General features: G+C 38.1%; 4 protein-coding genes across 5 annotated transcripts; 2 read left to right on the top strand and 2 right to left on the bottom strand.

The window, feature by feature from the left end:
- Positions 1 to 188: 188 nt before the first annotated feature.
- On the top strand, positions 189 to 2,300 carry LOC136345205 (uncharacterized). The gene is made up of 6 exons (XM_066293274.1): positions 189 to 715; positions 763 to 879; positions 932 to 1,160; positions 1,215 to 1,576; positions 1,633 to 1,951; positions 2,003 to 2,300. The coding sequence occupies exons 1-6, from the start codon at positions 544 to 546 to the stop codon at positions 2,223 to 2,225; spliced, it is 1,422 nt and encodes a 473-aa protein (XP_066149371.1). The 5' UTR covers positions 189 to 543; the 3' UTR covers positions 2,226 to 2,300.
- On the bottom strand, positions 2,238 to 3,943 carry LOC136345208 (acidic mammalian chitinase-like). Its single transcript, XM_066293293.1, has 8 exons — positions 3,806 to 3,943; positions 3,574 to 3,753; positions 3,425 to 3,525; positions 3,125 to 3,372; positions 2,984 to 3,071; positions 2,713 to 2,901; positions 2,536 to 2,655; positions 2,238 to 2,481 (listed from the first exon to the last, which is right to left on the bottom strand). Exons 1-8 carry the CDS (start codon positions 3,882 to 3,884, stop codon positions 2,353 to 2,355), a joined length of 1,134 nt encoding a protein of 377 aa, XP_066149390.1. The 5' UTR covers positions 3,885 to 3,943; the 3' UTR covers positions 2,238 to 2,352.
- A 3,881-nt stretch (positions 3,944 to 7,824) lies between these two features.
- On the bottom strand, positions 7,825 to 9,677 carry LOC136345238 (F-box/LRR-repeat protein 2-like). Its single transcript, XM_066293324.1, has 2 exons — positions 9,009 to 9,677; positions 7,825 to 8,855 (listed from the first exon to the last, which is right to left on the bottom strand). Exons 1-2 carry the CDS (start codon positions 9,336 to 9,338, stop codon positions 7,851 to 7,853), a joined length of 1,335 nt encoding a protein of 444 aa, XP_066149421.1. The 5' UTR covers positions 9,339 to 9,677; the 3' UTR covers positions 7,825 to 7,850.
- A 491-nt stretch (positions 9,678 to 10,168) lies between these two features.
- On the top strand, positions 10,169 to 13,579 carry LOC136345237 (acylamino-acid-releasing enzyme-like). 2 transcript variants are annotated; one of them, XM_066293322.1, is made up of 13 exons: positions 10,169 to 10,488; positions 10,588 to 10,793; positions 10,925 to 11,076; positions 11,133 to 11,281; positions 11,347 to 11,614; positions 11,664 to 11,809; positions 11,864 to 12,038; positions 12,245 to 12,484; positions 12,539 to 12,676; positions 12,749 to 12,906; positions 12,954 to 13,096; positions 13,142 to 13,354; positions 13,406 to 13,579. In XM_066293322.1, exons 1-13 carry the CDS (start codon positions 10,477 to 10,479, stop codon positions 13,509 to 13,511), a joined length of 2,106 nt encoding a protein of 701 aa, XP_066149419.1. In that variant the 5' UTR covers positions 10,169 to 10,476; the 3' UTR covers positions 13,512 to 13,579. The 2 variants fall into 2 exon arrangements, with proteins under 2 accessions (XP_066149419.1, XP_066149420.1); XM_066293323.1 differs by having other exon boundaries at positions 10,171 to 10,488; positions 13,145 to 13,354.
- The last annotated feature ends 258 nt before the right edge of the window (positions 13,580 to 13,837 follow it).

Below are 13,837 nucleotides of genomic sequence, written 5' to 3'. Positions count from 1 at the left end.
CGAATCACCTAGATTCCATCTAGATTTGGACTTCGACGCACGTCCGGAAATTCTGGTTGCGAAGTTAGAATTCTCTGTAAAGAACTTCCTGGTAGAGGGGGGTTTTCCTCAAATTCACGAGACGACTTGGTGGGAACCCCGAAAAATGTTTTCCAAAAAAGAAAAAAAAACGAAATTTGGGAACTTGGTAGATTTTTCTCGGCCTGCGTCATAATGACGTGCAACGTAACAGTCCTGCAGCCGCAGTTCACGTCAATTTTACGTCACACAACTCGACTACGTTCCAAGCTTAAAAACCCAATTATAGTCCAACAACTTTGTAACCAAAATACCTACATATCTATAAATCTCAGAATCTATTTTTGACCTAAAACATGATTGTTCCAGTGTATTTTAGGCTGTCAGCCGAAAGTCTGTGTTAATACTTTGTCAACACGATTTAGTTAATTAAGGAACGCGGACAAAGGAAATATCGGCTCTTTGTCAATGGAGCACATTGTTAACACGCGATTTAATTGATCAAATGTATTAAGTAACAGTGAAATGTCTCCGAAAAAGCAGCCTCAAATTTTAAAGAGGCTTTGCTTGAAAATGCTCTCAAATCAACTGATACACGCCCTCAGTGATGAAGAAGGAACTTATCAGGAGAAAGTGAGGAAATATGTCTGTGGAGCTCCTTATGATGTCCTTCAATCCCTGCTTAAGGAAATTTTAGGTACGTGTTTTGCTCTAAAAATATTGCGGCTCTATTGACATGCATAGGGCTGACAAACTTGGACGCCAGCATTAGATTCAGCTGCCTGCAAGTGCTGTTAAAGAGCGATTTGAGGACTCTGGAAATCGGGATTTTCCCTCGGTTTTATTATGATCAGATTTTACGTAAGCTGATTCCTCAAAGGCTCTTAAACAGATAATTAAAAAATGTTTTTAGAAACAATAAAACATCAAGGAAAAGGTCTGCAGCAGTTGAATTTGAAGGGAGTTTGGGCCAGGGACTTTCCTGAGCTTTTGAGCGAACTTATATTGAGTTTAAGCCAACTGAAGAGCCTGATGGTTCCTCACATGTCAGATGATTCTGTGATAAAAGCCCTATTGAGCCTAAAGAGTTTAGTGAAGCTGGACATATCTGGTGAGGCCTGCTATACTGCTGCAGGCATTCGGTAGTATTTTGATGGAAAAACTGAGCTTTTGATGAGTTTTATTGAGGCTTTTAGGCAGCTACGAAGCGACACTATAAAAATTTTGGATATTGGTAGCTTCGGGAAGAAGGACTTGTGCCAAGATTCGACGAATGGTTATGAATTAATAGCGGAAATCATTTCGAATTTGCCCAATCTAAATGTCCTGAAGACCTACTCCTTCACTGGACATGCCCTTTTATACCTATACAAAAAGGACAATAATTTCAGGACAAAACTCACTTATCTACACGCCACTGACTGCAGCTTAGAAATTCTTGAAGCCATCCATGAAACTTGCCCTTATTTAGGAAATGCCCATATTAACCAACCCCAGGAGGAGGTAGTCAAGAAACTATCCATACTGAGGAATTTATGCTCCGTGAAACTTACTAAAGGTCTGAAAAAAACATTTCCTTATCCAAATTACTAAACAATAAAAGTCGAAATGAAGGCGATACATCGGAGCTTCAGATCTTCCTGCAAAGCTGTGGCCATAAGTTGCAGCAGTTGAAGCTGAACCACAGCAAACCGGGCCAAATCGACCTGTCTCAGTTATGCGAGTACGCCCCTGGTTTGCACGCAGCCGAATTCTACCAAATGCAGCTGACTTTCACAAATCCAGGGGCGTACTTCGTGAATCTCCAGAAGATCCAGATTTTGTACTGTGATATAAGTGATGCGGCTCTGAGGACTGTTTTGACCAACTCGCCTTTTCTCAGAAGCTTCACCGTAGGGTGCAGCATTGAGATGACCGATGGTGATATGTTTAGGTATGTGTGGTGTACTTAGAAAGCGGTTGGAAGCAATTTGGTATTTTTTAGGTTGCTGAGTGAATACAGCCTCGAAAATCTGGAAGAACTGCTGCTTTCTGAGGCGAGGTGTTTGACTGCAATTACAGTGGAGTTGTTGGCGGATAATTGTCCCAAATTGAGAGTTTTGGGGTCATTGATGGGTTGGGATATTACGCAGGAGGAAATTGATGCCTTAAGGCTGTTGATTGCTCTGTCCAACACCGATTTAACTCTGTGGCCAGTGACGTATTAAAAAAAGTTCGTGTGCTGTATAAATGTTATTTATTGATTTATTTTGAGAGCTGATACTTAAATCGTATTCAACTAATGCGTACCATATATTATTGATCAACATGACGTAACAAGTTACTTCTTCGCTGTCAACCATTTAAAGACAAATTGACAGTAGTCAACAGTGGGTACTTCTCTCCATATAGACCCTTAAAGTCGTCTGTGTCTACGGACCATAGCATCACTCCTCCTAATCCTGTATCTTTTACATACTGACACTAAAATGCAAATAGATCTGATTAAATTGGAAATATTCGAAATTGGCATCTTGCCTTGCTTTCCAGTGATTTCTTGTTATCATATGACATCCACACATCTTGACACGAAAAATACACGTTGGAATCTATGAGAATCTCGTCCTCGCATTCAAAGAATTTTACGAATTCGAGGACCTGAGGTAATTAATTGGATCACCATCTCTCTGAGGTAATTTTCCGGTACGTTCATACCTCATAGTAGGCCAAAAATCCATTCTGATTAGTCCAAATCCCTCCACAAGTCGTATTGGATGCCACCTTGGCCCCGATGCCAGAATCGTCAGGGTCTTCCAAATTAAAGCAACGGGCATAGGTGGGAATACCTAAAATCAACTGACTAGCACTCGCCCCTTTGTCGATCCATGCATTCACATTTGTGCTCTGGAAAGTAAGGCGTTTATTACTTAGTTTCAATAATAAAAGTTGTCGAAGAGCAGAAACACGAGGGACATATTAAACTTACTATGATGGGAAGGGGTGCCAAAAGGCCTGTAACTTCGGAGTCAGCTGGGGTCACGTCGTAGGCCATGATATGGATATAATCCACATATCTGAAACAAAGTGGTTTTCCACCGGAAACTCATGTTATTGCAACTTAACTTACTCGGCTATTGAGGGAACATCGTAATATGAGTTTTCCATTGCGACTGCTATGGAAACCTTAAACCCCCAGGGGGATAATTTTTGTTTAAGAATCTTCAGCAACGACACAAAGTTCTTTTTATCATCTTCAATTCCTCCTCGAGCTGTAGGGTATTCCCAATCCAAATCCAAACCATCAAAACCATAGTAGGCAATAAATTTTAGGGCATTTTCAGCGAATGCCTCTCTGGTTTGTTCATCCGCGGCCATCTATCGAACGAACTCATGAATGCCATTCCTTTAAAAATTTCATTGAACTTACGATGGAATATTTCAAAGACCCCTCGTTCCACCCTCCCACAGCTAGGGTGGTTCGCACGCAGGGATTCTGCGCTTTGATTTGAGAGAAATTGTAGAAACCACCTGGAAAAGCTTATATTTCAGATGGTTTTTGCTCTGACATTTCTCTACCTTGCGTTATGTCTGCATTAGGATCCAGAGAAGCTATCTGTAGATCAAGGTTCAATCCTGCAAAGCTGTAGATAATGTTGGTGCATAGGGTGGGATCGATATTTTCTGTAGTGAATTGTCCCTCCTCCGAACGATACAGAGCCCAGCTGGCATAATAACAAACGACTTCTTTCTTGTGATCTGAAACAGACTAGTTTTACAGAAAAGAAGTTGGAGAAAAATTGGGTCTTACCGCAGTCAGGTTTTACACCTCGAAGATGTAAAAACAGGAAGAATTGCACGATGCAGCTTAACTTCCAATAAGCCATCATAGATTTAGTGGAAGTACTAGAACAATTAATCTAAGGCAAAATCCTTTTATACCTTCACAGATCCTTTAATCGTTTTTAAGTTTTTGTTCATAATGCTGATAAACCTGCAATCGGCGATTAGAGGGATTAAGGAGAAGGAAGGTTTGTCATCCTTTGATATTTTAAATCAATTTTCCAGACGCGCTCGCGAGAATGGAAAGATGAAGACATTTACAGAAACTATAGAGAAAAGTATCCCCTTTTACAGGAAAAAATCGACATAGAGCTGGTGTGAATAGATCCGAAGTTTCAGGCCTCTGAATGTAGATTATTTGAAAAAAAAATCCCTTCAGCATTACGGGCATATTTATTTTGGAAGTTTGCAGAGCTAAATGGAAAAACGTTGCAGTTATCAAATTTACAGGAAACATAGAGAAAAGCAAGCTCTTTTCACTTGAAAGATTTCGCATAGAGCGCCCGTTAATAGGTCCGACGTTGCAGACTTCGATCTATTGATTACTCAACAAATCTTTCACTTCGTGATTATGGGTATATTTATTTTAGAAATTTCCAGAGCGAAATAGAAATATGTAAAATTTATTTAAAAAATATTGATAATAATATGCTCTTTCACATGGAAGATTCCGAGTGGAGCCGCTATCAGCAGACACGATAGTCCCAGAAATACCTCCACTTGATACCTATATAGATGGCGATTTTTCATTAAAAATTTGTCTATATGACAAAGACCAAATCTAAAAAAGTTTACCTCTAAAGTTTGATGACCGGATGACACTCCTGATCTGACCATTCCAGATATTGTGGTGATAATCCACAAAACTGTACTGGAAGATGGGCGTATCAAAAAGTGCATGGTGTTCGGATTTAGGGTGTTCTGACAGAGAAATCCTATTTCCCGGCTGAATCGGGAAAAACTAGCATACATATCAAGAGGTCGATTTATGAGAAAATCTTAATACCGAAGATCGTATTTTTATGTTCTTCCAGTCCCCGGCTCTACAGGGCGTTTTTCAGATTTCGACCATTTTCAAAGTTCATCATAACTTTTCGTTTGATTCAGGCAAAAGAAAAAACATTCTTAAGGCACCTTTTCGATGTAGTTGCAGTGGCGTGCATAGTTTTTTGCTACAGTACGCCATTTTGTCAAAAACCGACTTTACAACAAGTATTAGACTTCTGTATTTATGTTCAAGTTGGTTTTAGGGTAAGCTGTCCAAGTAACATTATTTATTTCATGTTTTAATTTTTACGCCAAAGTTTTTAGTGTTTGCCGTTGATTTGATGCCCTTTTTGCAAGTAAAAATGATAGACAACGAAGAATTAAATGTAATTAGGAAAGTTTTAGAAGATCCAAACAAATCGCTTATTGTTGAACATAACTATAGACCTACTTATATGGTTTAAAATGGCCATTTTTTTAAAGTTATAGGCGACTGGGATTTTTAGATTTTTCATTAAAATAAAAAAGTTATGTCGGTTTTTGGCAAAACGGTACGCTGTAGCAAAAAAAACTAAGCGCGCTACTGGAATCAAATCGAAAAATTGCTTTAAGAATGTTTTTTGTTTTACTTCAATATTATCCTAAACAAAAAGTTAATGAGGAATTTTGAAAAAGAAATTTGAAGAACGCCCTCTAGCGCCGTCGACTGTAAAAATATCGAAAAACGGTTTTCGCCATTAATATTTTCCCATAAATCGAGTTTTTGCTCTGTATGCTAATTTTTCCCTGTCTGGCCAGGAAATGGGGCTTTCCTGTTAAACCGCTCCAACTCCGAACACCCTGTACATTTCGTTTTGACTGAAAAATTGAATACACAAAAGCTGTTCGCAAGATGGGTGTCGCGATTACTCACAATTGAACAAAAACTGCGCCATGTGGTTGTTTAAAGGGAGTATTTGGCAAAGTTTCGCAGCAATAAATTCTACTTTTTGCATCGATTCATAACCATGGACGAAACATGAATACAGTATTTCAGGCCTGAGACGAAAGACAATGGACTCAAAGGGGAAAATCGGCTCCAAAGAAGACGAAAACCGTTCCGTCTGCAGGAAAGGCGATGGCGTCAGTTTTTTAGGATGCACGTGGGATAATTTTTATTGGATATCTCCCTAAAGGAAAAATAATAAATGGAGAATTTTATAATTCAAATTTATTGCAGTGTTTGAGCGAAGCACTTAGGAAAAAACGGCCGCATTTGTTGGAAAAGAAGGTCTTGTTTCATCAAGGCAACGCGCCAGTCCACACTTCCGTCATTGCGACGGCCAAAATCAATCGACTTAGTTTCCCACTTTTTCTCCGCCCGCCCTATTCGCCAGATTTAACCCTCTGAGATTATTTGCTTTTTCCAAACCAGAAAAAATGCCTCGGTGGAAGGAAATTTGCAGTTAAAGAACAGGCGGAGTCCGAGGTTGATGCCTATTTTGAAACATTCCTACTATAAACAGGGTATAGAATCTATAAAACACCGCTGGGAAAAGTGTGTCAATCTCAAAGGAGACCATGTTAAGTAATAATGTAGTATTTCCCATTTTTTTTCAGGGTTCGACAGCGTAATACTGGGACTGTCCTCGTAAGAAGTTCCCAGATCTCTAAATATTTACAATAATAAAAAAAAAACTTCGCCTTAAATATGCAGAACAACATGCTTTTTCACGTGAACACTCCCTAAGGAGATGCTGGAAGTAGATCGAAGATTTAATCCCTCCAAAGAAAATACACATAGCTTCGAGTTTTGCATCACCTGATTTTTCTATTTGAAAATAATTTACACGAGAACGTTTTTGTCACTTTCATATTTATCGTTTAGAATTAATAACGATGCCCGTTTTGTACCGAAAAATTATGAAAAAACACTTTTTTTCTTAAATAAAGAACTCGAGGTTTATTTTAATGGCGCAGACCGGTACCACTTTAAAATTCAAAACGAAACCGTGAATCGCCAAGTGACATCACAAGTTAATCGCGCAAGAACATTAGCTTCAGCGGAAGAAGCGCATTCGCAGAGGTTTATGGCTGAGCCAATAGGCTTTTCTCAAAACGAGGTCTCCCGCATATGGCATCGCTATTTAGAGACCAAATCTGTACAAGATGGACCCAGAAGTGCCAACAAAGGCTGCTCAATTTGCCCACTCTCGCCCAGTACCTCGTTTTGCGGTTTAGACTGACATAGTGTCCTACGGACGAACTGAAGTGATGCACGTTTAAGGGACGACAGGCGATAGATGCATACGCTAGGAATATCCTGGGTCCATGTGTTAGACTACGGTGGGGGATTGTTGGTGACAGATCAGCATTCATGGGCGGCAATGTCCGTCCTCATCGTATTATGGCAATAAATGATTACCTGGAAAGTGAGGGAATCCATCGTTCAAATTGGCCTCCTTTGTCGCCCGACATGAACCCTATAGAACATGCTGGGGATATGCGTTTCAGACCTCTAAACATTCGAAGAAATCCTTCCAGAACCATCCAGGAGCTTGTTATTTCTGCTGCAGAGCAATGACAACATATTCCTCAAGACCTTGCAGCCAACATTGTTCGAAGCATGCAGCGACGTTTTCCAGCTAGCATTGAGGCCAGGGATAGAAGTACACGTTATTAATTTGTTTACTTTAAAAGTTGTTTCGATTGTTTAAAATTGAATAGTATACTAATTATGGTACAAACTAATTGATTTTTCATCAAAATTCGTTAATTAATGAATATATCCTACATTTTTTGAACCACGCGATGAAATATCCAAAAATCAAGGTACTGCAAAACTTTTGTGTGTATGCTATGTATGCTAGACTTTGTGTTGTATGCTATGTGTATTCCTAGACTTTTTTCTCCCTAAAATTGATTATTTTACAGGGAAAAAAATGATCCAAATAATATTTTATATTTAATTTTGAAAATTTGAATGAACCAATGCCGAATGGGTCAAATCAGACTACCCCAAAACTTCATAAAATTTATTCTCAACCTCAAAAACAATTAAAATACAACAAATTCAAATTAATGTTCGCGAAGTAAATCACACACCTCAGATAATTAATTTCGATTTTCTCCACATTCCACCCATTCAAAGTCCCCAGCAAAGTTAGCCTTTCACAGTGATTCATTAGCAATATCACCGAGTCACTGCTCAGCTGCTTAGCTAAAGACAGCCACAGCTCTTCTAACTGCTTCAGTTTCTGAGCTTTGCACAGCTTCTTCACATCGGCGTCCGTCAGCCCTATATCATGCGATATTGCTATCCTCCGGAGTTGAGCGCAGTTTTCCAGCAACTCTATCACCAGTTCTTTTTTCACATCACACTCAATTAGCTCTAGAACTCTGAGATTGCGCAAGTAGAGATCAGAGGCATATAAATGACAGGACTTCATTGACAAATACTCAAGGGCTATGCTGATTGTATTGAGATCTAGAGATAAGTTTTTGGCCTCTAATATTAGTAAAGTGAGCTTTCTTGTGATTTTTAACGGGGATTTGCAGTTGTGGACGTAAGATATTCTCAACTTTTTGAGAGAACTCAGTTCCTGAACTAGCATGTCCAGAGAATCTTCCAAAGGATCTTCCAAAGAAAGCTCCTGAAGCTCTGGGCAAATGCTAATAATCGCAAGCATTCGCTCTGTGTTAGTGTCACTATCACTAATACATTGAAGCTTAGTTACAACTTTCAGCTGCAGCAACGCTTGAGCAGTTCCCTGGTAATTCCTAACTTCCCGTAAGTGGGGCAACTGCATTAGGATATCCGATAAGGTTTGAACATTGCAGGATGCCCCAATAACCAATATCTGAAGGGATTTGTTAGTGAGGCACTTCCAACCCTCTTGGGAGACGCGTGTGTTGCCGCTGATGTCCAGAAGTTCCAGATTTTGTAAGATCTTTATTTCTTGCATCACCAGGTCAGTAGCAAAATTAGGAATGATGAGGGATCTTAATAGCGGACACTTACTAATCAGCCTACGCAGGGATTTTTCCGAAATCTAAGAAAAAAATTATTGATTTATTTGCGATTCTCAGTAGAATTCCCCATTAATAATGTGTAATCAATCATCGTTAATAAGCACTGAGGGGATTAATTTTGTTGTTAGAATGGGTTAATTGAAGCTGCAAGTATTTTTATTATGAAGTATTACCTGGGCTTCAGTTAGATTCAGATAGCAAACATTTTCCAAAAGATCTGCAAATTTTTCATGGAACTTTGAGGACAAATTCCTGAAATCGAACCGTGGACAAGAAGTCTGGAAAGCGCAGAAACTGACCCACTTGCTGGTGGAATTTAACTGTGTCAAGTCCAAAATATCCAAGATAAGCTCTTCCTTTAACGTGCGAGGTAATCTGCTCAAATGCACTCCAAGATCCTCAATGCACTTATTTCCCGAGCACCTGATAATGTCCAAAGTGAGGGCCATAACCAGTTTCGAGCATAAAACACGTAAATTTTCAACAGGTTTCTTGGGAGACATGTTGATTGTATCCCGCAAAAAAAGACAGAGATTTAGTCCGCGGAAATTTGACTTTTATTTTTAGACAGAGTAATGGCAAAATGCCAAGATATATTCCAGTTTATTGCTTTATTATTAATACTCATGCCAGTTGGATTTGTTGGGAATTTCTGTTTGCTTAAGCGGGTTGAGTGTGTTCGAATGTTTGTTTACTCATTTATTTCCAAAATAATTAACTATTCTCGCCGCCTTTTGAGCCTTATAAATCCTCCGATATTTTCAATTTGTATATGATTTCTCTTGTGATGACATCTAGCATCAGTCAGAACTAATACTCAAAGTCCTTCAGGGGTTCCCAAAGAAAAACTGAATACCACGTCTCTCTCTCTCTCTCGCTTTAATCTTGCACCTGTAGATGGCGCGCTAGAATCAATAGTAACGACACCTACTGCTACAGGAAATGTTAAAATGGTATAAATCATCCGAGCTACAGCGAATTAATCCAAACTGAGATTTTTTTTTAATTTCAAGTAAAGACGATCAAATTACTGACACATATATTTATGAATGTCACATATGCTATAATATATCTCTCGAACCAACGAAGAGAGACCTGAATTAGTAACATTTCTTCGACTATATTGAAGGCTCTTTGACATAAAAATTTCAAAATTTTCTGGATTTCATTTGAATCATTGTTGTGTGGCGACCTTTTGCTTCGAACCCGCTTTGAAGATAATTAGTCAAAATTAAGTTGATTTAATAATCTGGTTCCATTTTCCTTCGTCATGGTACCGATCAGACAGTTTGGCAACGTTGCAGGTTTCATTTTTTTTACTGTGTCAGCTTAAACAAACTTCTAACCTCAACTTATTTTCTCCGTTGATTTGTTTTAGTTATTTGTTAACAGATTCAGGGCTTTTCCTCTTTCGAGGTTTAAAATTGTGAGAAATTGCGTTAAATACCACACAAAACAATCTAAAAGATTAATATTCTGTTAGGTAAATTTGTTTAACGTCTAGTCACCCCGTTATCATAATGGTTAACCAAATATTTGTAATCGTATGATTTTATGTTTGTCACCGCCCCTTCTTTGCTACAACTGATCGTGCTAAAGTAGGTAGTATTATAGTACTAAATAACGTGTGATACAAACGAAATGTCTACAAAGGTATGTGTGGTCTTAGCACTTTTATAAAATTATAAAATACAGAGTTGTGACTCCTTCTTTCCGCTTTGTTTTGTCGCTTGGGAAAAATTTCTTTTATAGCTAGATAAAATCGTGAAGACCTATAAATCCCTTGCTCAAATACCGAGCCTGATTGGCGCCCAAATCCAATCAGAAGGTGTGATACATACAACATGGCTACAAAGAAACCTCGAGAAAGGCTCAATGGCAAAATTTAGCCGAACGATAATGCTAAACAACCATCTAAAAAGCATTGAAAGTACCTTGCCTGTAGATATAACCTCAGAGTAAGTTGTGTTGGGCTATGTTACTGTTTTGCTATGTATGCTATGAGCAAAAAAAGTTCCCCTTAGTAAATTTCAATGAAACATTATAGTTTTATGATGAATAAAATCACTTAATAATCTGTAATTAATAGAGTTCTGTCCAAAATATCTGAATCCCAAAAACTTAAAGCTGTACTGAGGGAAAATGACTCTAAACACTATATTGAAATATGGAAAAATAGCAATTTAGTTAGGGTTGTTGATTTGGCAGCATTAGATGTGCATGGGAATGTTTATGCAGATGGTAACTTTACCATTTAATATTTAAAAAGTAAAGAAAAAAGTGGTGAATATTTCTAGTTGAGTTTTCATCATTTGAATTCTCACCTGATGAAACGAAACTGTTGTATGTGGCTGAGAAAAAAAACCCAAAAAGTGAGCCATTTTACAAGAGGAAGAAGCCAGAAGAGCCTAAAGATGGCGAGAATTCTCCTAAGCCTGCTGCTAAGGTATCAAAAGATGTTTGAAGTAATTTAATAAATCAAATATTCACGTATTAAATTATGTTTAATAGGGTGAAGAGTACCTTTTTGAGCAAGACTGGGGTGAACAATTGGTGGGCAAGAAAAAATCAATCTTGGTTCAATATGACATTGAGAATGATTCAGTAGAAATCCTCAAAGGATTGCCAGATAACATTTGTGTAGCTCAACCTCAATATTCTCCAGATGGCACTTACATCATTGGTGTTGCTTATTTTATTGAGCCTAGAAAACTTGGCCTGATTTATTGCACTAATAGGCCAAGTACTTTGTTTCAGTTAGATTTTGAAGGAAATTTTGGTTAGTCACAAATATTTAATTTGATGAATATGAAATAAAATTCTTTTAGTGGAGTTGCCACTTAAAAACAGGGCGGTAAAATCGCCGAGGTTCACTCCAGATGGTAAAAGTGTCATTTGGTTGGAAAGAGAAGCTGGAGGTCCCCATATGTCCTGCATGCAGCTTGCTAAAGTTGCAGTACCCTTGACTGCTAAAGTTTGTTTGGCAAAAAATATCTCTTAAAAGTCATTCATGTTTTGGGGGTTTTAGTCAGAGGCGGAAGTTGTGGTTGATACAGTTCAGTGGAAAAAAGAAATTTCAGGCAACAAGACCTTTTTTGGTATCTACAATACTGTCTTTCCTAAAAGGTTTTGGGCCAGCAATAATGAGATTTTCCTCAATACCAATCAAAAGTATACTTTGAACTGCTATCTCATTAATATTGGTAATATCTAGGAAATAAATATTGACCGTGACGTGATTTTGTCGAGAAAATACTCACGTTGCAGATAAATTTTTAACCGTGTGTGTAACAGAGGATAGTTTTTAAAAAACCTCGCAGGGCGTGTCATGGTTAATACTAATTTCCAGCAATATATCACTTTGAAAATTAAATGGCAAATAAACATTAATATTTATTGTCTTAAGCAGATTCGGGTAACATTAAAGAAATTGAATTCGATTCCGGAAGTCAGCAAATTTTGGATGTTCAAGGGGACATGGTATTGGCTTTAAGGCGTAATTTCCTAGTCCCTGATAAAGTTGTGTGTGGAAAGCTAATTAATGGACAAATATCAGAGTGGTCAGAAATAACTTCAAAACTGGAAGTGCCACAAATCCAGGATAGTAGTTATGAATATCTGGATTTGATAGCTCCTGATGGTGCTTTCAGTATGTGCGTGTCAAATAAGTATTTGTTGTTATTTGATTTTTCTGCATTTATAGCCGATTTTAATGCTATTTATTTGGGTCCAAGTTCTGGAAGTAGTAAAACTGTGCCTTTAGTAGTGTGGCCTCATGGTGGCCCTCACGCAGCATTTGCTAATTATTTCTTCCTAGAAGAGGCGCTTTTCTTGTCGCTAGGTAAGGTTTTCCCATCTTATTAATGTGACGGCTGAAACGTTCTTTGATGATAATTACTCAAAATGTATGTAGGATACGCAATTCTGCTTGTAAACTATAGAGGTTCAATTGGATCAGGGAATGAATCAGTTAAGTATTTAGAGGGTAAAGTGGGGACTGCAGACGTGCGCGACTGCATTCAGGCCGTTGATTCTGTCCTTGAAGGGCGGCCTTGGCTCAATCCTGACCAGGTAAAAAAAATCTTTTAGAAAAACTTGGAAAATAACAATGCATTTAGTTGGCCCTGTGTGGAGGTTCCCATGGTGGTTTTTTAGTTGCTCATATAAGTGGTCAGTATCCGGACAAGTTTAAATCTGTAGTGGCCAGAAACCCAGTAATCGACATCGCGTCAATGAGCATTATTTCTGATATTCCCGACTGGTGAGCCCTTCTTAAAATACCGAACAAAATAAACATTTAGGTCAGCAGGTGTTATGCAGTAGCGGGGCGGGCCTATACTCAAAAGGGCGAAATCGACAATGAAACTTTGTTAAAAATGCGTGAAGCATCTCCGATAGTTCACGCTCACAAGGTGAAGGCGCCCACTCTTCTTCAGATTGGATCCAAGGATTTGCGGGTTCCCCCTAATCAAGGAAATGAATATTTTCTAAGATTAAAGGCGAATGGGGTGAAAGTTAGGTGAGTTTTGTTCGCTTTGCTAATAGAAGTTTTGTTGATATCTTTCTTTAGAATGAATCTGTATGAAGACAATCATCCCTTGGGTTCCGTTCCTAATGAAATGGATAATATTATCAATACAGTGCTTTGGATAGAAGAACATTTGGAGCTGATGTGAATGTACCTATGGATTTATTCTAAAATGAAGTATTATACAATAAACAAAAAGATTGTTTACATTGTTTACATTATGGTTTTTTATTTTCAATTAAAATATAATCATGATTTGTCCCGATTCATATCTAAGATGAGTCAAAACATTATTCGAAACACAGTATAAATTTAAAAAAATTTTAGATATTTAAGTGAAGTTCCCCTATATCATCTTCATTTCTAGTCTGATATAATATATAATCGCCCTTCCCCTAAAATCCATCAGAATTCCCCACTACGGGGATCACCTCTCTATGTCACTCTCACTTGCATAGAACAAATGAAACATAA

Source organism: Euwallacea fornicatus, chromosome 19 (genome assembly GCF_040115645.1).
Source record: "Euwallacea fornicatus isolate EFF26 chromosome 19, ASM4011564v1, whole genome shotgun sequence".
In the NCBI taxonomy this organism is placed as follows: domain Eukaryota; kingdom Metazoa; phylum Arthropoda; class Insecta; order Coleoptera; family Curculionidae; genus Euwallacea; species Euwallacea fornicatus.
The sequence above is the reverse complement of the archived record's forward strand: the minus strand, read 5'-3'. Positions and strand labels throughout refer to the sequence as shown.

Coding starts and splice junctions, on each gene's coding strand:
- LOC136345208 (XM_066293293.1), bottom strand. CDS start 3,884: ATGATGGCTTATTGGAAGTTAAGCTGCATCGTGCAATTCTTCCTGTTT. Junction 3,754..3,805: donor AGGTGTAAAACCTGACTGCG/GTAAGACCCAAT, acceptor AGTCTGTTTCAG/ATCACAAGAAAGAAGTCGTT. Junction 3,072..3,124: donor GATGTTCCCTCAATAGCCGA/GTAAGTTAAGTT, acceptor ACTTTGTTTCAG/ATATGTGGATTATATCCATA.
- LOC136345238 (XM_066293324.1), bottom strand. CDS start 9,338: ATGTCTCCCAAGAAACCTGTTGAAAATTTACGTGTTTTATGCTCGAAA. Junction 8,856..9,008: donor TGAATCTAACTGAAGCCCAG/GTAATACTTCAT, acceptor TTTTTTTCTTAG/ATTTCGGAAAAATCCCTGCG.
- LOC136345237 (XM_066293322.1), top strand. Junction 11,282..11,346: donor CTCCTAAGCCTGCTGCTAAG/GTATCAAAAGAT, acceptor TATGTTTAATAG/GGTGAAGAGTACCTTTTTGA. Junction 11,615..11,663: donor AGATTTTGAAGGAAATTTTG/GTTAGTCACAAA, acceptor AAATTCTTTTAG/TGGAGTTGCCACTTAAAAAC.
- LOC136345205 (XM_066293274.1), top strand. CDS start 544: ATGTCTCCGAAAAAGCAGCCTCAAATTTTAAAGAGGCTTTGCTTGAAA. Junction 880..931: donor TTATTATGATCAGATTTTAC/GTAAGCTGATTC, acceptor AAATGTTTTTAG/AAACAATAAAACATCAAGGA. Junction 1,161..1,214: donor TATACTGCTGCAGGCATTCG/GTAGTATTTTGA, acceptor TGAGGCTTTTAG/GCAGCTACGAAGCGACACTA.